The sequence below is a fragment of the Branchiostoma lanceolatum genome, chromosome 8 (genome assembly GCF_035083965.1).
Source record: "Branchiostoma lanceolatum isolate klBraLanc5 chromosome 8, klBraLanc5.hap2, whole genome shotgun sequence".
NCBI classification, from domain to species: Eukaryota; Metazoa; Chordata; class Leptocardii; order Amphioxiformes; family Branchiostomatidae; genus Branchiostoma; species Branchiostoma lanceolatum.
The window spans coordinates 5311540-5333784 of NC_089729.1; the positions used below are offsets into that span (position 1 = coordinate 5311540).

Sequence of the window (22245 nt, forward strand, 5' to 3'; positions counted from 1 at the left end):
TAGTGTTATATTACGTATAGTTGGCCGTGGAGGATCCTAACTTCACCATTGACAGGAAGTACTTTGCCCCTGTTACACCGACCACAAGAATGTGGTTACGATCTTGGACGGTTCCGCCTGATTTTCATACTGTGATAATCAAATGCCGGACAACACTAGGCTGATGGTCCTAAGGCTCGTCAAACAGCTCAACTTATTAAGCCGTGGGGATCGTCCCGAAATGCTAATATTACATGCAGACGACATTGGCTTTTTACTGATATGAATGTGAAAAATTACGTCTCGACTATCCGGGTGAAACTTAAGAAACCCTCCCGTGGCAAGCGTATCATGTGTACATCTGGAAAGCATAATATAGATTATTGGTTAGCCTTGGCTTTGCTTGGTATGTACCGGCCGTCTGACCGATAGGAAAGGAGCCTTCGCCTTATCACTCCGCACAGTTCTCCTCCAGCGAGAGGTTAACATGCTACCGCAGCAATGGGTGATTCCAACGGAATAATCCCGTACATAATCAGGGTTTATCTTTATCTATCCTTGCTTCCATGCGTCCTGTCTGTAATGGGTCCCCCGAGGATCGTGCGCCGCATATCTCGGTATGTCCGCTAACATATGAGCCGTACAGGTCACCCTTGTCTGCCGGCTTCTCTTCAGCCCGGCCTGTTTAGAGTTGAACCTTGAACTTCACTCTCAGCATCGCCCTGACTGCCTTGCGTTTATGTTACCAGCCGAACCCTGTCGCTACAAAAATGACCCCAGGAATCCCTCCCATCTATCTCCCCCGGGCACCGCGGAGTTGAGTCGGCGGGAGTGATGATGATGGTGGCGCTGTGGAAGGCCATGAGGAAGCGGTACCTAATCCTAGTCCTGGTCAGCGCGACGGCTCTAGCGACAGCGATCTATATCTACCTGGTTTGTAGCCCCTATGTAATAGCCGTGGGTCATACAGGCTTTGTGTGTCGTCTTGTGCCTTCCCGTGATTGCAATGTTGCGTGCGTGTCCGGGCGCTGGCTCGGATGTTTTCATGACATCGTAGACATAACCAATTACTCTCCTCACTCAAAGGCCTGCAGTGGCCTTGAAATAATCATGCAGTACGGGGCAATGTTGAAATCTAAATTGGATTATTCCCATCCGCCCGGTAGTGTGGTGCGGGTCGCGGTGTGTAGCGCTTCTTGGGGCCCAGTAAGGGGAAGTCGTTCTAGACCAAGATAAGAGGGGCGTGTGTACGTGTGATGCCGGGGTATCCACGTATTACATGTACCTGGCGGGGTTGTAATAAGATATAAATTGGCACAGATGCTAAAACGCGGGCTGGTACATGAGCTATTCCGTCTAGGTTGGTCCGATACTATTTCTAAGAAAAATGTACATGTATATAAACAGCGGGGCACAGTTGCCGAGAATGTGCTATACTTTCAGCGTAAAGAAATTGTAGTTAACAACCGGCACATCCTACACACTCCGGTCTGTTTCAAAAGATAGATTGTTCATTTTCTCCCTCCCCTTTCCTTTCCACAATATCTACCAAATCGTGCCCCAAGCTTAGCTTACATTGTATATCTTTCATATACACACAATGAGGTTCTATAGAAAGCCATCTTCCCTATCCAGGTAAATCGTCAGGTAGGGCGTCGAAGCCGGAGTCTTTGTAAAAAAGAAAAACTTCATAAAGTACTACGATATCGAAGACTCAATTCTATTCTTCTTTCATGTGACCTTGATGTCTAAATATTCACAAACGTACGATATCATTATCACTAGACGTTGATGAAAGTTAGACATCCGGGTAGTAAGATACGCCAAAAATAATCACTCGTGCAACTGGATAGGATTTTGAAGATTCTGTCAAAATCTTATCCAGTTGCTTGAGTAATTATTTTTGGCGCATTATCACTAGATATGAATAGTCATAAGGCTCAGTTGTCAAAAAGGTTATCAAATCCAATTGTTACTATTTTCGGAAAATCGAATCTTCTCACGTTGTTTCAGAATGTCAACCTCAGCAAGATGGTGGCCTGGAGCCTCTTGATAAGAGCGGATCGTTACTTCCTGGTCTCCACCAATCAGCAGCAGCTACCGACGTTACGTCACCTGACGGTGCCATGGCGGAGATGGAATGGTCTCATTGACTATGACCTTGTCACCAGCGCTGCACAGACTAAGTTGATATTTCCCAATTTCAAAGGCATATATGCAAAAGGGGACATACTCAGAATGAAAATAGTGGCGCTAGATAAAAGAGGTCGACGAAAGCGTTACGGCGGTGATTTCTTCCGAGCTAAGCTGGTCTCTAAAGACTCTGTGAACGCCAGCGCCGCCGGCAAGATCACGGACCACGGGGACGGCACGTACACCGTACTGTTCGTACTTGCCTGGGCGGGGACAGTGCAGGTCCACACCCAGCTAGTCCACCCTAGCGAGGCGATAGAAGTGATCAAGCAAATCAGAGATACCGTGCCGAACAGGAGAGTATTCTTCTGTAATTTTCACGACAAAAGAACAGGTCTTGCCGGGGAATGGACACCCTGCACCGGGCAGAGAAACACAAGCCTCCAGAGAAAAATGCTCTGCGACTTTTCCAAAAAGTCAGTGAACGCCACTTGGCATTGTGAACGACCAAAACACCACCCATGTAATACCATACATGTGTGCAAGTTCGACTACAATAGGACCAAACGTCTGGTGGAATCTCTGGTAACTAGGGACGAAAAGAGACTATTTTCCAGGTGAGGAAAAAAGGAAAGGAAACTTTAAGATTTTCGTCTTCAACACCCAAGACATTTTCTGAATTAGAATTACATGTGAGAGGAATAAGGTTTAGATGACAACGTCCAGGTCGCATAGAAGCATAGAAGTGCAGTGTCTTTATTTACTTATGTTCTCTCTGGCGAGTAAAGGATGTTAAAACCAGTACTCACGGCTATAAGATAAAAGCTATGAGAAGCTTTCAGTGTTCTCTCTAGTTTCTACTATACGTCTCTTACTATGTTTAAGTTTTCATGGCAATGCTGTAGGTTATGATGTCATATTTTTTTACATTGTGGGCCCTTACAACCCACTCTCATATTTTCTTGTTGTCGCAGGTTGCTTCTGAAGAGAGACATGAGGAGGAGCACACATATCCGGGTGGTGGACAGAGGTGAGAGACAAACACATGTTGGTGAAATTTCACCCAATAACAAAACGAATCAAAATCTTCGATATTGGTACAATGATGCCCAACATGTGGTTTGGTCAATGAATTTTGCTAACCGCTCATGTCATGAATCATTTTCATAGGTATACAACCAGAGGTTCTGCCGCAGTGCGGTCCGTGTCTGACGCCTGCGCAGTCGGAGGGGTTCTGGTTCAACGGCCTCTGGCACTCCATGTCCTGCCGGGCCAGGCACTTCCTCCGCTCGGGGGACGTTCTGCAGTGTCTCAGAAACAAGACCGTCTTCATGCAGGGCGACTCGACCATGCGACAATGGTACTTCCGACTGGTGGACCGAATCTCTGCACAGTCTGAGGAGATCACGAAGTCGCAGGAGTTCATCGGGCCGTTCGCCGCCGCCGACAACGCCAGCAACGTCCGGCTACACTTCCGTTTCCACGGAGAACCCATACAGAAAAAGATCAACGTCAGCTTCGCAAATATCCACTATGTTGCTGATGAACTTGATCAGTTGACCGGTGGTCCCGATGTGGTTGTGATTCTCGGACTGTGGGCACATTTTGTAGCTGAACCTCTGGTAGCCTTCCGCTCTCGTCTCTACGCCATCAGTCACGCCATCAAGCGGTTGGTTCACCGCTCTCCCGCCACAAAAGTCATCATCAGGACTAGTAACACCCGAAGACACGATAAGCTGTTTATCAGCGTTCAGGCTAGCGATTGGTTGGCTCAGGAACTGAATGTTGTCATACGGGACATATTTGGTAAGCATGATTCAGTCGCCATCTTGGATGTATGGGAGATGACGTTGTGCCAAGAGTACCCGGATGACGCTCACCCGAACGTTCACGTAGTCGATAATGAACTAAGCCTGTTATTATCTTACATCTGTCCTCTATGATATGGTATGTTTGTGTCTGTCGGCAGCATTTCTTGGCTTTAATGTACCTCTTTCTATCTTGTGCCAAAAACAATGCCATATCGTTTCTTCCAACAGTGAAGAGAATGTTTATGGTATAGTAAAACCGGTGCTTAGATTAGGTAACATGGAAAGACATCAGATCTCTTTCCCGATATCTGACTAGCTTGTAGCTACAACTTGAAATATAGGAAATGTGATTTGTAAGAGATTATTTAGAGATATGAAAAGATATCAAATTTATATGAATGAATGAATTAATGAAATGAATGAATGAATGAATGAAATAGAATAAATAAAATAAATATAATGAAATCGAATTTGGGGCCAACGTGCACTCACATGGTACTACATGCTCTACTTCCTTCCTGTCCTTTATCATTGTCTATAGATTTTCTCTTCATTTTTTCAGTTCTTAGCGCTTTCATTCTTTCCCTCTCTCTTGCCTTCTAGTGGAGTTAAAAGAAAACATGAAGACAGGCAACATGTGTGGGAATTTGTAGTCCGTACTGTATGACGGTTTAAAAGAATGCTATCTCTTCTGTGCCATTCTATCCACAATTTCTGTCAGCACGTCTTGCAATAAACAGTGATGTTGAACATTCATACACGTGTCGGCCTCTTCCAGATTTAATGAGATACTGATAACTAAATAGTCCAGCCAAATAACCATGAGTAGAAGAAAATAATGATTCTATTAAAACTGTTGTTGCAGAGAACTTCTGGCGTCCTCATCGTTTATCTGAATACCGGGAATTTAGCAGGATGGCAACACATTAACAACAAGTGAAGAAGTACCTGATTTGCATTTCATTTTGTTAATCATCACTAATCGTTTATACCTGCCCCCCCCCAAAATTAAGATCTACCAAACCCTACTTAATTTATCCTCCAAAATTTAGATAAAAATTTTGCCTATTGTAGTACCGTAGGAACCCCCCAGAAGACATATCTTCGAACTTGACCTTCGTTTCCCCGACCCCCAACAAGCTACTAAATTTCATCACGATCCATTTAATTACTCTCGAGTTATACCACCAACAAACAAATTGACAAACACAAAAGGTCCACTGCAGCACCAAAGGAACCCCCCAGAAGACCCATCTTCGAACTTGACCTCCCCAACAGAAACTTACCTACCAAAAAATCAGCAACATCCGTCCATGGCATCAAGAGTTATATCGCCAACACCATCAGTCCGCAAATCCCGAACAAATTATACTCTTCTACCTACGGCGAAGGCAACAAGACTGTGAAGCTTAGGCCCTATATGGCTTTCAGAAACCACTCAAACAGTACACAAGGTAACAGTTAACGTTACTCATTCACAAGCAACTGGATTGTTGCTTGAATAACTTTTACCTTGCGTACCTTTTTACCTGGATGTCTAGCCTTCATCGACACACCCATACAGTAACGCGACACAGACTCCACTGCTGGTGTGCTGACATTTATTTCATATTTACCGTACAGCATTGCGCCACGTCATCACCGTGTTTTCTTACAAACATTCAAATAATGTCATTGTTTCTTCGTGGTCACTTTGGAGATAATGATATCAAGGAGTTGATATATAGAGGTGTTGTTCACCAGGCGTTAGACAATATACCGAAAGTAGAAAACAATACAAAACTGTGTTGGGAAACAGTAGAACATCTGAGTCATTAACTGTTCTTATGATCAGCTCAGTCCAATGTCCCACCTACAGCTGTCTGCCGCTCCCTGGGTGTAGTGGTGCTTGTGAACAATTCTCAACACATTCAGAGTGATACATTATTGTTAATGCTGGCTTTCCATGGGAAGGAATACAAGCTTTGTTATCACGTCCAACTTGAGCGGCGGCTCTGCACGTTCTATCATGAGAGTCCTCGGCTTGGTAATGCTAGGGTCACATTTCCTAACCGGGGCCCGGCCGGGCTGTTTGCGGAAACGAAAAATTAAAGTGTGTGTCAATAAATTTGCACAGGCTATGCTCTTAAATAATTCTGGGTACGTTTTGTGCTTCTGTTGTCTTTTATATCATACTTTTCGTTCCCAAAGACTGCCCGGCCGGGCCCCGGATTGGAAATGTGACCCTAGCATTAGATAGTAATGACATTGATGCTCCCCGCCCCAGCTTCCAACTCACTCGATTAAATGGTTCTGATATTAAGGCAATTCGGATTATCATAGTAGGCATGCAATCTCGTCTCGATATTCTATAATTCATTGTGATATTGTGGTATAATCTGTGAACAGCTAAGAATATCTACTATGTATGTATATTGTTGTATCAAAGTGCTTATATTACAGATTCATTGGAGCGCCCTCTATCATTTCTCAATACCAGCTATCGTATTTGTAGTACGCTAGTGTATTATTTTGTATAGATTCAAAGAAATCATAGCTCGGAAGACAGTTGCCTTGTGGGCAGTGATGGGCACAGGTTGTGACAAACTGAGGTCTTGTGTGTTCACCTCCTTTCCACCTCCCCCACTCTCTATTCCTCTCCAACAAACTTTATGGACTCATACTTTAAGAAGGATCAGCACTTGTGTTTAAGTTAGCGAAGGATCAATTCTCAGACATTACCAACGGTCGCCGGGCTATCATTTGTTACCCATTTCTTTTCACAACTTGTACCTCGCGTTAGACTATTACAGTACTTTTTTTTTTTTTCATTTTAGACATCCCTGTATCTACCAATCCAGCTTCACCCTCCTGACCGTATCGTTTTTGATAGTCTTTTGACATTAGGTCAAATCAATCATGCATGCGCTTCATCCTGGGAATCGGTGGAAGGGAGGTCACACAAAGTGCTGGCCCCTTTATAATTCATGAGTCATTGATATACACAATACCCTTGCCTGTCAATATAGGCATAGAGATGAAACTTCATCGATTCTGAGTCAAACCAGGGCATCCTCTACTTTAGGGGCCTCTCTGCTTTGGGCACGAAAGCTGACCCTAATCATAATTCCCCCAATATCTGGGAAACTGAAAGTAAAGTTAGTCCCCTATGCTGTGTTCGATATGTGCATCAGCATAGTAGTCATTTTCTTCTAGTCTTAAAAGTGGAAAAATAACTCAAGGCATATTTTCAATCAGTTCCGCGTCCTTCCATTGCATGTGTCATTCCTGCAAGAGTCTCGCAATAGCCGGTGTAGCTGATGATTGTAAACAAAGTGCGCTTTTCATTGTCGATTTTCGCGTGTCGATTTTCAGGATATACGAATTGTCTTGGGTAAATATTGTGCACACCACAGGTCCACAAGTCCGGTGCAACTGACGTCATATAAGTCACGTCATTTCACACAAAAGTGCAGTAAGAAAACTGGTGCGGGAGGTGCTCGTTCAAAGACTGAAGCCACCCAAATACAGGACGCAGAAGGACATATATTTGGATTGACCGCCACTTTTATACAAGGATCCAGCACACCATCAAGACATTTTTTTTATCACCATCCAAGTCCGCGTCTTTTTCACACGCACAGGGTGCGATTCAATATGATACTGTTCTTCTTTGAGTCGGTGTTTGATTGAGACTCTGTTCCATTTCGTCCATCTTACGAGTTGGTTTTATCCGCGTCGCTGTTGTAGGGTGGCGGCTCCTCGGCTCCCTCCCCGGGATTGCCGTCTTTGGGGCCGTCGGCAGGCTCCTGGGGGGCCGCTGCAGCGTCGGGGTCGTCAGCGTAAGGCACCTCTCCATCTGGTGCGTCGTTACTGCAGAGAGAGAAAAATCAGGATTACTTTTCAATCATTCGTTCCTAATCCTTTAACATGACACGATTCTCCAATCATCCATCCTCAGGCGGTCATACATCAACCATTGCCACCCCTTTACGCCCCCCCCCCCCACATGGACGTACTATTTATCTAACTCAGCTCTACTGATATTCTTCACGTTGGATTCTAGAAAATCGAAACTACTGGCCTACTTCCATAATATTCTATTACACCTCGGGGAACTCGATATGGTTCTCATTCGTATTCTGGGCATGCCTGCCTTTCAACTCAGCAGGTGAAAGGGGCCGGGCGCGGATTTATCCCGCCTTCTTCCCTCATGTATACCGCACCGCCGGGCAGTTATGCTGTGAGCACAAATCACGGTCGTTCTCTTTATTTCTGCCAAATGAGTCCATTACTTCCGGCAACATGCCATTTTGTAAAAACCAGATATAGAGGAGACTCATGCAGTCGAGATATCATCGATGAGCATCTCATACATCGGCTATTCATGAAGTGATAGAAAAGGGAATAGAATATGAGTTATGAATCGCTTTCCACGAATAATGCATTAGAAACGTTTATGCTTCTTCCGCACAGTCATAAAGTTTGTTTTTTGTACAATAAAAAGCGTCAAATCCTCAGCAGCACACATTAGATGTGACAAGTTGACAGTGGTGCTGACAGATCTGCCTGATAAGAAAGGTGCCGCATTATGACATTTCTCCCAGGAGCGAGACGTGACTCGCGATCTGAACGGCGGCGTCTTGTCTCGCAGATCAGACTGTACAATGTTTATCTATTTGGTAGATCTAGGCCGTAAATCCCAGCTTGTTTCCATGAACTTTTGTCCCTTCTCCACGTTGATGTATCTGTGGAAAGTAGCTCGCAGGCTTCACGGCAGAAGGCGTCTTTTTATGGCGCGTAGAATATGAATTTTACGCCGCAATATTCTTTATGGCTCGGTCTTCATTCAAGTATGCCGTCGCGTCGTGAATATGATATAAATCATCATAACCTGTAATCAGTGCATATTAACAAGCCGCATTTCGGAGATAACTCGACAAAAATGATGTCCCAGGAGTAAAAATGACAGCATAACAAAATCATACATGCGCTTTATGTCAGGATATTGAAATATAGCCGTGTCGACCACCATTAGAAACACGGTAAAATGTGTCATGATGATTTCTACACAATAGTGAGCTTCAAAACCCCCCTTTCTATGGAGGGCCTCTGTAATTGGAAATCGATCTCCACTGGAAGTCCGATCAGTCTTCGATCAGCAGTGGTCTTGGAACAGATCAATATCGGAACCAATCCCTGCGGCTTGCGCTTCCACATTCCAGACCCTGGCCCTCCCAAACTTTCTACCAGAGACATGAATAATCACATATCACAGCTTGATGTTTCAACCGTCATCGAAACTAGAACGGGGAGAGGGCTATCAGTGATTTGTTTATTGAGTCGTTCTATTGACAGCATACTGGCAATCACATACATTCTTAATGTCCTAATGTAAAGCTGCTCTTTTCATTGCCAATCAAGGAGAAATGAGTGAATTCTATATTCCACCGAACCCGAAGACTACATCCGGGTTGACAGGGAAGCCGCTATGTTAGAATTATAACAATCATGGCGCGTATCTCGGCAATTAATCAGGAAACAGAAGAGTCCTGGGGCCGTAATTCACCCGCAGCACGAACCTACTGTTATGAGAACGTGGGGAGCCGGGTTCGATTGGACCCCGCGGGAATCGTTAGCAACGACTGAATATTGCATGACATACGTGCACGGAAAACCCAATGGACACTTCTGCTGGGGCCCGCTTCATTTACGTCATAGAACCAAACTCAGGCGAAAATCTCCCAATAGTAGATTCAAGTCCACTGCGCGATACAAGCACTAATAAAACCACTGTAATGACTGTATTCAATCATAAAAAGATGTTATTCACAGAAATAGATAAGTAGCCTACGCGGGCACCAGTCAACATGGATAGATATAATTGAAGTATCCGACATTTGGGAAGCAATAAACATAAGTAGTAATATTAGCTCGCGATAACTCATATATGCAGGCTTTTAACGGTAAGCCACAGTAAGAGGGGTGCTCGAACCCACAACAACCTGGGGTACAATAGAGGAACAACATTGATCCGCACAAATATCTCAAATCTTTAAAAATATGGATTACTAGAAGGGACACATATGTTACGATTTCTATACAAATCGTAAGCGAACTCCATCGCTTGTTTTTGACGGTTGAATAAGCCAAATAGGCCCCTATAGCTATTTTGTAGGCTTATCGTGTACTGACGCTCACACTTGGCTCTCTGGTAAGGTCCGATACATTTGGGTTAGAGCAATAGATGGGGTTTTAGTGCCATATTCATGGCTTTGCATGGATACGTCCCATCGCGCGCGCTGCTGTAGCATAACACTTGTTGTATTTGGATCACGTCCGAATCGTACCGGGAACGCGTCTATCAGCGCTGTGTTTGGCAGTTACAGCCTCACCCTCCGTACCAGGGAGATTTGGCCACATCCAATTTACTCGTCAGGTGAATCCATGATTGGGACAAACTCAGCGGGCCTTTTGAGAAGAATTGCTATCAGATCCTCAGATTTATTAGTACTACCGCGACGCTGTTGTAGATCTTTATTGTCCTGCAGGGCGATTCCTTCCTAGAATCCTTTCAAAATCCGAGGACATGTACGGATGACAACTCCGCCTCTAGCAGTCTTGGATGTTGTCTTATATTTATAACCAGAACGATATAAAGGGAATACCTCGGGCCATTAAGGAATGAATGAATTCGAATGTGGCAGCCAATAACTACTACAACGGAGGGGTCTACCCAATTTGTGGAATTTGGATAACTGCCTAATTGCAGCAAACTGTCTCCCAAACGCACCACCCAACAGTGCATGGCAATTTCAATGTCACATTAAGCACCAAATAAAGCTCCGCGGGTGAAGGCAAAGATGCAATGTCTACCATCCTCGCCATAATTCACCGTTACTGAATCACCGTTCCACCTCTACAACTTTCACTAAATCCCCCTTGATGGCCTCAACTCTTGAAAACCCATCTTGAAGAATTTGCAAAGCCCGGCGGTGCAGTAGTTGGGTATGCGTGCGTTCTGCCGTGCCAGGCATGGGGCGTGCGGGGGTCAGATTATAATATAACCCCCAGCATCGCCCGTCCTGCCGCTGGCCCAGGTTACCTGCCCCCATGCTACAGGCACGGAAGATGGACGTCTTAATGGCGGTCCATTGTCATTGCTCGGTGGCAGATGATGGCGTACAGACGACCCGCATCCAAAAAACAACACTTAGCGCTGACGCCGTTATCAATTCGACGCACACAATATCGCTTTTATGAATCATAATGTAAACACGTACACGTCCCGCTGGAATACTACGCTGACAATCTGAATTGAAGCTTTGGAAATGGAAGCGATGCCTTACAGCTCCCCTGGTGCCGCGAGGTTTGATAGATAAGCGTTAGACCGATGAGTGGGGAATATAGGCTATTTACCAGCAAAGTAAGAAACTCGTAAATATATGCTGGCTGCCGTGAGCAGAATTCTGATACGTGTACAAAACAGTAAATCACAACGACGTCACAGAGCCAGGGAACAGGATGATTATTTTTCATAACTTTTTTGTTCAGTTTTTAAGAACAAAAAAAATTGTTATTTGAAAACTCACTCAGTTTGTGATTTGGGTAGAAATGTCGTTTTTGGAGGTCTTCTAGATGGTGAAAACTCGAGGAGATTGTGCTAACCGTTAAAAAAAGGCTGTATGTATTTACACATGTTTTAAGTCGTCGACCATATGTGATGTGTGTTTGTATGTATGTATGTATGTATGTATGTATGTATTTTTGTACAGATATGATAGTTGAACGTCAACATGACAACATGTGCTGTACAAATATACAAAGTACCAGGCGCTATGTCGGCTGTATGTATTTGCTCTTGAACCCTCCAGCTAAAGTCTGATTGTTGTTCGCTCGTCGTTGTCGGCGATGACCAATCTGGGTGGTATATGTTACGTCATAGAAGATTGGATGTGGTCATTTTGAGATCGATCGTAAGCGAATAAAACTGTCGGCATTAATGACGGATGAAGAACAGCAGAGCACGAATGGGATTTCCTCAGGTCGTCTTTCATTTGATTTGAAAAAGTACATCACTGAATAATTCAGGAGGCACCCTGGGCCCCACCGTCCTGAAGAACGCGTTAAAGACGGATTAGAAGAATTGTCGGGCACGGATGATTGTGATTGTGCCAGAACGCTGGCGACTTTTAAGATTACAGTATGTCTATATGGACACGTGTATCATAGTAATATAATCTAACTATCTTAGGTTTCGTGCAGGTCAACAGATCGATATTCAAAATAGGTTACGTCAGTTCAATGTAACGCAGCCTATGGGGTCGCTCTTAAAATCAAATCAAGCGAATATCTGTATATAGATGCGACCGGTTATTAAAATCTGCGATACATATTCTCATTCCATGCCAGCGGAACCAAGAAAATCGATAAACGTCATGATATGCAGACAGAAAATAGAGAGGGGAACTGGGGAAGGGGAGCCGTATAGATCCATTCGTGATGGCTGGTAACATTACATGGATCGAACTGAATGTAGTTAATCTGTGTATGATTACGTTCGACTCAATACTATACTGGTATATGGGATAGCGTTTTTCTTTCCAGATATAGAACCTGATAACGTTTGTCAATGTCATTTCAATCTTTCTTTTCCTTCTTTGTCTGAAAGGCAGTGGGGTTTAGATTTAGTTTCAACATTATGGTGGCTGTTTGCAATCAAATATTCAACCGTATATATTCAACCAATGCCTTCTAGTCCCAAATTTTTTTTAGTATTGTTAACAAACATCATCACAATATGGATAATGAATATCCGTTGTAAAGGGCTCCTGGTAATATTTTCTATTAGAATAATAGAGTGAATGATATGAGGTACAAAACGGAACAATTTCAAACTAGAAAAATCATATCTAAAAACATATGACATTCGAACCCTGTCTACCAAAAGCTGAAGCCATGTGTCTCGACCAGAATACTTCTGCGTGTAACGTACATCACAGGAAAGTATTTGTCATGTCGCTGCTTATATGGGATTAACCAGCGTACTAATATGATCAGTTGTAACCATGAAAGCCCCAAATGTGCTTATGCGTACAGAAAACTGCTGAAGAAAATTGCAGCATTTACCGCCGTTTGATCATTTTCTGCAGCTCCAAAGCAGAGCACTTATGTACGCACTGCCTGGCGTTGTAAATACACTGGGAGGTGCGCTGAATAATCAATTCAGCCAGCAAACGCCACGGCCTTTGACATAATTTGTTCTTGAGCCGCATGTCCGGAGTCGATACCATTAGGATTTACATCGTCACTTCCATTATTCTATGGACTCAGGAGCTAATAGCCGAGATTTCATTTGGACGTCTGCAGCCAACTCGAATAAGTTGCTTCAGTGTTATGGCAGGGACGTTCAGTGGTGTACGTGCGGGCGTGCACGTGTGTCTGCCTACGTGTGGCTTGTATGAGAAACGCGTACAAAACTACAGAAAGCAAGTCTTTCTCCACGAATGAACGTACCCTGTCAAATTGGTTGGTGTCTAAATATGTAACTTGAAGTTGAGACTGAGCCCTTGGGGATCTCACCTTCTCATCTATCTTTCTATCTGCGTCCGGATCAGATCGGAAATCGGCTTATGCATAAACGTGGATGATCCTCTCTCCCTAATGCACGGTTTTATGTTGTTGTTTTGTGTGTGTTAAAGGAAACCCAAGCAATATTAGGGTTCAAAAAATCGGATTTTGAAAGTCAATTTATGTAGTCATTTCTATACATTATTAGTTCAAACAACACTATCACAATGGATAGTAACGTCCATGATGCAAAAATGCAACGTTGTTGTGATGTGAGAGCTCACTGAAAATCGTGGCCGGAGTTTAAGTAGGCTCGCAAAACTAAGGGGATCATCGTACGGCACATTTTTGCTCGGTTTTAAAATTATGAAGCTATTACGCAAATGTGCTAAACAATGTTAGCAAATGTCACTACCATAAAGATTTCTGCATTTGCTTATTTCTTTTTTTGGCCCTTATATTGCTTTGGTTGCCTTTAATGCCGTGTCTCTGAACAAACTCAGACGAAGAAGTCTACATTACAGAGACACAACATTACCTTCTTGTTTTGAAAGTGCGCGCTGTGACATTCATGAAGCTTCATTCCTACCCAGACCAGTATCAGGCAACGGAAATTTCCAATATGAAAACAGAGATTGAGCAATGTGTCACCTTCAGCAACATGTGCACCCTTCCCATAGATGTAGGGAAATGGAAATGGGCATCTTTTCAACTTGGGAGAAACTCATTACAACCAAATGGAGGTTTGTAAAGTGTTAATGTGTCTTGCTGAGAATCATGCATTAGAAGTAAAGAGGTCTCGTCCAGAAATGGTGCGAAAAGACATGGGAAAGGCACAAGGTGCTGATATAGCCCAGGTATCATTATACCATAATCAGCTTGTTTGCTTTGCTTATTAGTAAGTCCACAGTCACTAGACTAGTTACCAAATACTTTGTATCACGACGGACGATCTGAATTAAGAAAAGTTGAGGTTGTTTTACAATGATCTGTTTTATACAAATCAGAACATTTCACCAGCAGCACCTATTACATGCTGATGCTATGTCGAGAAAAACCACAATGTCTTTTGGAATATAGCAGAAATCTTCTTCCGCGATGTTGTTTGTCTCAAAGGGCATCGTTCTGCAGGTTAGTGTTGCAGTACCAATCGTACCGTAAGGAGGCGCCTTGCTATCAGCACAGAAAGTTTATTGCCAATATCAACTGAGATATAGATGAAAACATTCTCAACTGTGTTTCACCGTCTCATGAAGATAGATATTATATACACACCTGGCTGGGCTGGGGTCAGGCTTGGGGCTGTTTGGGTCAGCGATGATGACGTCATCAGGGTTGGCGGGTTCGGAAGGCTTGTCTCCGGGGGAAACGCGAACCAGGGGCACGGCCTGCTCCGCTGCCGGGGTCCCGGGCGAACCGTTGGCCTGTCCAGCTCCGTCCTCCTCGTCGTTCGGGCCCGGGGCGTTCGCCCTATTTCTGCGTTCCTTCCGGCACCAGGCGATACCGGTGGACAACAGCACCAGACCTATCAAGATCATGAGAGGTCCGGTGATGACGGTGGGGAAGAACCCAGGCTTATCCTTTAGAGTGACGGCAACACCAATAAAACTTCCTCCGACCGCCAGGAACAGGAACCCGCCAACAATGGGACAAATCACGTAGCAAGGCACTCCACAGGCCGCCCATTGGGGTACTTTCCGGTACTCTAAGTTCACCCTGGAGTTGCGCCTCCGTCTGTGGAAGAGCGAGCGGCGATGCGGCTGCTGGTGGGGCACCTCCAGGTGCTGGGCGGACCCTCGGTGGGACCCGCGGCGGGACGGGGGCTTGTTGGGACTGTCCAGGTGGTCCTCATGGTGGTCGGCCATGACGACGGTCAGGTTCGTTCGGTCTCACAAAAAGGTTAACAGCAACTACTGAAGCACAACAGAACAGTCTAGAACAAACAGTCGTCGTAGTTGACGAGCTACTGTAGATTCTAAGATGCTCCTCCAAGTGTCTCTGCTGTTTTAAGCTAAGAATCTTCGTCCTCTACTTTGTTGTCGCCATGGTTGTGTCCCAAGTACCGGTCCGTGTTGCCGTGAGTCCGTACATTACTCCACAGTCCCTCCTGCCTGAGCTCTCCGCCGTTCGCACGCACCGCTGTCGCAACTGCAGCGGGCTCGCACAGATATCCCGTCACCGCCCTCGCTGTTGAGGGATGTACCATTTTACCACACAGGGGTTGTTTACCTAGGTACGAACCTATGTCAATTATATTCAAAAAAACTAGATTGAACTTTGACGTACTACTTGTAGATCAAATTTAATCGTTTCAAAACGGGACAATTAATTTTAATTGCAAACAGAATTCATTGCAAGGTGTGCGATAGCTTTATATTCCATATGCATTTCTGTATTAACTAAATTGAACGGTTATGAAGAAACGCTGTACAGGTTTCATCTGCTCAGGGTTCACTTCTGTATGCAATTTCGTAGGCAACAAAGAAAAACAAACTAGTCCGGTGGGATTGTCATATTGCGTAATTGCAACGCATTTGTGAAAAAGAGACCTCGGAGGGACGCGAATGGTGCTATTTTGCCCTGATGATCTCCCCTGGGCCCGCCGCACAAAGACTATTACCTCTTCATCTAGACAATTTGCCGCCTTCCACGCGCCCACTTTGCGTGTATCAACCACAGGAAGACCCCGCCCTTTGTCTATTCCTCCCCCGTCCGCTACATAAATCATCTCATCTGCGGGCCACATTCCATATGTCGTAAACACAAGGGAGAAATACAGGTCTATTTCTGCGAAATCCTGAATGGCGCGGTAGTGCACCTTAGAAAAGATGAATTATTCCTGGTAGAAAGTGCCGTCAGCTCGCATTATGCAGACGTGGGGCACAGCAAGGTTTGGTAACATCGAACCCGCTGTAACGGGGCTCCGGGTTGGCTACTGAGATTCAACACGATGTTTAGTCACAGCAAATATTCAAGTAGATTGCTAGTACATCTAAAAGGAAGATAAACGGCTGTGTTAGTTGGCTCTCAATTATCCAGAAGGTCCATTTTGTTACCTGTAAGTGGTTATACGTCAGAATCAGGTGAACTACATGTCTGAAATGGTGCCTCTTTGCCCATGATCGTAAGGGCTGGAACATGCAATCTCTTTTGGAGACACATAATCATGTTTTGCAAAGCAATAGAACACTTCAATCTAGTCATAAGCGGGTATCATTACCGGCGGTTTACCTATGTAATTCGGGCTTGTGATCTAATCTAATAATGCTATAAAGGAGGCATTTTTTGTCTAAATCTGCAGTGCGCTTCGTTAGTATAGGTTAGGGATTCCCCATCATTTCCTGTGAAGGAGGAGGGGAGGGTACTAGATTTGGGGCAACCGTTACGGACCATAACACCTGTCAGATCCGTTGATTGGAATGTACAGTATGTCATTACTTGTTACAAAAATAACGAAAACTGAAGTCTGACGAAGAGGGAGCATGGGAGGGAACAGTAATGTAAACGACGTTGGTTCAGCACCAGGGACAAGACAGTAAGACAGTACATATCTGAGGACGGTGGTTCAGCACCAGGGACAAGACAGTAAGACAGTAGATGTCTGAGGACGGTGGTTCAGCACCAGGGACAGGACAGTAAGACAGTTATGTGTGAGGACAGTGGTTCAGCACCAGGGACAGGACAGTAAGACAGTACATGTGCGTGAGGACGGTGGTTCAGCACCAGGGGCAGGGCAGTAAGACAGTTATGTGTGAGGACAGTGGTTTAGCACCAGAGACAGGACATTAAGACAGTACATGTGCGTGAGGACGGTGGTTCAGCACCAGGGACAGGGCAGTAAGACAGTTTATGTGTGAGGGCAGTGGTTCAGCACCAGGGACAGGGCAGTAAGACAGTTTATGTGTGAGGGCAGTGGTTCAGCACCAGGGACAGGACATTAAGACAGTACATGTGCGGTGGTTCCGGGACAGGACGGTGGGGCAATAGACATGTCGGGACATGTTGGGACGGCAGTGTACGTGTGGGGGCGGTGGTTCAGCATCGGGGACGGAACAATGTGATCACGTGAGAGGTGTGGGGATGGTATTTCAGCACTAGGAACAGGACAGTGTGGCAGTCTATATGCGTGGACGGTGGTTCAGCACCAGGCACAGGGCGGGCTTGCATTACATATGTGGGGACAGTGGTTCAGCACCAGGGGCATGGCCGTGGGGCAGCATATGTGTCGGGATGGTGGTTCAGCACCAGGGACAGGGCGGTGGGACAGTACATATGGGGACGGTGGTTCGGCACCAGGGACAGGGCGGTGGGACAGTACATATGGGGACGGTGGTTCGGCACCAGGGACAGGGCGGTGGGACAGTACATATGGGGACGGTGGTTCGGCACCAGGGACAGGGCGGTGGGACAGTACATATGGGGACGGTGGTTCGGCACCAGGGACAGGGCGGTGGGACAGTACATATGTGGGGACGGTGGCTCAGCAAAAGAGACAAGGTGGTGTCATTTGGAGACGGTGTTTCAGCACCAGGAATAGGTCAAGGGACAGGGCGGTGGGGCAGTACATGTGGGGACGGAGGTTCAGCACCAGGGACAGGACAGTAAGACAGTACACGTGTGGGGACAGTGAATCAGCCCAAGGGACAGGACAGTGTTACAGTAGGCGTGTGGGGATGGTAGTGTAGCACCAGGGACAGGGTGGTGGGACAGTACAAGTGGAAGGGGTGGGGATGGTGCTTCAGCACTAGGGACAGGACTGTGAAGCAGAACACTTTAAATAGCAAATGGCGGTTCAAGGCCAGGACAGTTGGACAGTACAAGTGTGGGGACGGTGGTTAAGCACCAAAGACAGTGCAGTAGGGCAGTATATGTATGGGGGCGGTGGTTGAGCACCAGGGAGGCGGTGGTGGGACAGTACACGTGGGGACGGTGGTTCAACACCAGGGACAGGGCGGTGGGACAGTTCATGTGTGGGGACGGTGCTTTAGCATAGCAGATTTAGCACCAGGGACAGGGCGGTGGCACATTGCGAGTATGGGGATAGTGGTTCAGCACCAGGGACAGGGCAGTGTGGCGGTACATATATGGGGACGGTGGGTCAGAAAAAGAGACAAGGTGGTGTGACAGAAGACTTTTGGAGACGGTGGTTCAGCGCCAGGAATAGTACGATGGGACTATATGTTAAGATCAGTGGTAGAAGGATTTAGAGTGCAGCCAAAGGAATAAGATAGAGTGGGTCTTCTTCTCTGTGATTTTCCATTACCCAGACATTGCTTCAGGTAAAAGTGTGGTGGTCTAATGGATGCACTTAAGAGTTGGTTGGAACTGCTGCGATACGTGGACAGAATGACGAGTGTTCTGTCGGCGCCTTAGAGTCCGGTGGGTTTTTCCTGCTGTTGGAATTGCGTTAAAAACCCCTCTGCTGATGATGGAAACCAGCAACAGGTCTAGCATTTGTAACGTTTTCTTCTACTAGTGAACGTAAAATATCTTCAGAATGATTGAACTATCTACATACTATCACTGTCTTCCTTGTGTCAGCTTGTGGTCATTGCGGCTTTCATACGTCCACCAGATTAAAGGATGATGGACTTTTACGGAGAAGCATCCGTCAACGTCCATGAAGAAATAATTTCATGACATTAGCGTCATTTTCCTTCTGATTCTGGCCTAATAAAAGTGCAAATTGAATCACAGGCCGCCCAGAGGGAGGGAGTGACTCGAAAGAAGGTAGGAGGATGATTAACTGCATCGCGATGCGTCTGAATTAGCCGTAATTTGCAGTGTCTGAGTCACGGGAACAGGTCCACTCTGTCAGCACAGCTCTGTTCAGGATAACACTGAAACTGTTTTAACATTGACTTCCTGTTTGCAAAGTCCGAATCGTTATTCATCAACTACTGCTTACTTCTGTACATAATTCTGCCTTCAGTAGAATGTGACAGGTTTACATTTCAGGATGGGGCACGCTTTGTCTTGGGTTGAAACTCTGTATTCAAATCACGAATCCACTTTCTGTTTTGATGCAGATCCAGGGTTAATAATGATATCTGGGTATGAACAAAACTTAGAATCAGGTACGCAGACATACGGTTAATGCAGAAATGGTCGCGGTGGTTGTAAGCTCTTGGTTTTTGCGGCGACCGTTTCACCGCAAACCTCAAATCACCGCGAACACTTTTGTCCAATACTGTAGCAGTATGTGACAATAGCGTTGTCCGGCGAACTTAAAAAGACCGCGAACACTCCATTTTCCCCTTAGCGCGAAATAAAAACCACCCGAACTTAAATGCATTTTCAGTATCTTTACTGACGTTACACTGAAATTAGCAAAATACCTTTGAACGAGTCCCTACTTTGGGCTTGATGGATTGTTTTTCTTTAACCCCAAGTCTGACATGTCCGATTATGAGCCGTTGCCACAGCTGTTAGCTTTCCGATAAAATCCAGCGGATTAAAACAGATAAAATCTTCTGCATTACATTGATAATTCTGACAGATTGAAGGCATGGGTATCATCTAATCAAATCTTCTTGTGCGGCGTCTTGATTAGGGTTTTGCCCATTCGTGTGTTTTCCGATAGACTTTTAGCGGAAGAGATCCATTTTACTTAGCTAATTAGACCCATGCATTGTCGGTAGCTCTTGTCGTTGGTAATCTAGGACGCATGCGCGGTAGATCTTATAATTCAACATTAAAGCATTAATGTTCTCAGCTAGCTACGGCAAATATCCAATACATACATGGAACAAATGATTCCAACTGACGTTCAATTACAATGGTTAAAGGAAACCCAAGCAATATTAGGGCCCGAAAATCAGATTTTGAAAGTCAATCTATTTAGTCATTTCTATACATGATTAGTTCAAACAACACTATCACAATGTATAGCGACGTACATGATACAAAAATATGACTTCGTTGTAGTGTGAGAACTCACTGAAAATCGCCGCCGGGGTTTTTGTAGGCTCGCGAAACTAAGGGGATCATCGTATGGCATGTTTTTGCACGGTTTTGAAACGCTCAAAGCATGAAGTAATTTCACAAATGTGGTAGATAGTGTTAGTAAATGTCACTACAATAAAAATTTCAGCATTTTTTTTATTTCCATTTTTTTGTCCCCAATATTGCTTTGGTTGCCTTTAAGATAAACAATTGTATATACATGTAGATCGCTATCTATTCTTGATATGCTATGTGATGTATTTACTTGTTTGTGCAGTTTCACATACACCATTCATTTCTTGTTAGCTTAGATTGGATGTTTTTTTAAAGGAAAAGAATTGTGTAGCGTATAATTTCATGCAGTGACTCCTATTTCAGAACAGGGTGCATAGACTCTATGCGCCCTGTTCTAAGATAGGAGTCACTGTATGAAATTATACGCTACACACCATAGACATTTGGGTAATTCTGGTGAGAGTACTAATTCATGGAATAAATTGAATTCCCATTCATATAACTTAAAGGCACACTTTTTGGGGGGAATGTGGAATTCGAAAAGGCTATCAAAGAGGTTTGAATTTTTGAGAATTATTTGAATTTCGCGTTAAGTGGTGCTCGTTAACATAATTTCTACAACTCTCTCTGTGTCAGGTCCACAATCAAAGAGACAGAACGTGAAAGCACATGAAGTGTAATTTTTTTGCAGGAAACTGTGGGACAAACTCGACTTGCCCTCTCGGTTTTCTCTTCCAAACTACCCACAAGACACCACGTACAAAAAGAAGTCATACTTTTATTAATTTTATTCAGAATATCTCAATATGCTCCCCTTACTTCTCAATCTCCACGAGTCACATGTAACGTCATCCCGGTTGACAGAAAGCACCGCAAAATGCAGACGTTTTTCATTGGTTGGACGAGCTGCTCGTCATAGCGATCTTCACCAATCAGCATCAAGGTGGCTAAGTGCATCCTGCTCACGACTCAGAAGCCCCTCCTAACGGCTAAAAGTAGCATTGCAGGAACCCCCCCCCCGAACATAGTCGAAGGGCCAACGCTCTAGAACACGCTTATTTTATTAAAATGCGAAAACGACGTAACGCGCCTCTCCCGTGAAAATACCCTCAAGCAGGCTCTTCTTTAACACTCCTAGCAGAAAGTTGGTTGACTGCAGGTCCATAAAATTTGGTATACTTAAAGACCAAGCGTTGGTGCGCCCGCCGGTGGCCAACGTATTGGTGTTAAATGAGTCACACTATAAGAAATTATCCACTGAACATTGCGTATTTTAGACTCATTTTACGCCATTTGTGTCGGCTTGCAGCAGGTATGTGGCGTTCATGAATATTCTTGAAAATCTCTGTGCTGATTTCCAGAAACCTTACCTTTCATTTGATATATATTTTATTGTTTATTTGAAAACAGGGGAGCGCAGCACCCGTATAGAAAATGTTCATTTTGTTGAAAAACAGGACGCGGCGCCTCCCGCGTTCCGAACACAATTGGAACGCGTCGGCGGGGCAGAAACCACGGGGACTTGATGTTCATCTTTGTCACGGCGTCGTAAACACTAAAAATTCACTAACCCTCTTATGGTTCGTATGTTGATTCTTTCAAACTTTAGCTTTCCATTGGTACGTAGTTTGACGCTGATCTAGATAATTGAGTACACGACGTAGAATACTGAAAATGTTCACTCCGTTATGAAGACGCCGCAACTAGCGCGTTCTACCCACGCGCGTGGTCGCTCTCCGTGCAATCATGGAACTTCGCGGTCAAAAGTGTAACGGCGTTGTAAGCATGTAAAGTTCATGAATCGTCGTGAAAA

The 22245-nt window shown here is 44.9% G+C and overlaps 3 protein-coding genes across 3 annotated transcripts in view; 1 reads left to right on the forward strand and 2 right to left on the reverse strand.

Annotated features, from left to right (window-relative positions):
- LOC136440108 (transmembrane channel-like protein 7) overlaps nt 1-22245 on the reverse strand; it is a 382010-nt gene that overhangs the window by 210881 nt on the left and 148884 nt on the right. The gene's annotated exons all lie outside the window — the stretch shown is intronic.
- Nucleotides 465-4679, forward strand: LOC136440137 (NXPE family member 3-like). The gene is made up of 4 exons (XM_066435985.1): nt 465-912; nt 1993-2729; nt 3087-3142; nt 3283-4679. Exons 1-4 carry the CDS (start codon nt 814-816, stop codon nt 4053-4055), a joined length of 1665 nt encoding a protein of 554 aa, XP_066292082.1. The 5' UTR covers nt 465-813; the 3' UTR covers nt 4056-4679.
- LOC136440138 (uncharacterized) lies at nt 5511-15679 on the reverse strand. Its single transcript, XM_066435986.1, has 2 exons — nt 14748-15679; nt 5511-7775 (listed from the first exon to the last, which is right to left on the reverse strand). The coding sequence occupies exons 1-2, from the start codon at nt 15335-15337 to the stop codon at nt 7619-7621; spliced, it is 747 nt and encodes a 248-aa protein (XP_066292083.1). The 5' UTR covers nt 15338-15679; the 3' UTR covers nt 5511-7618.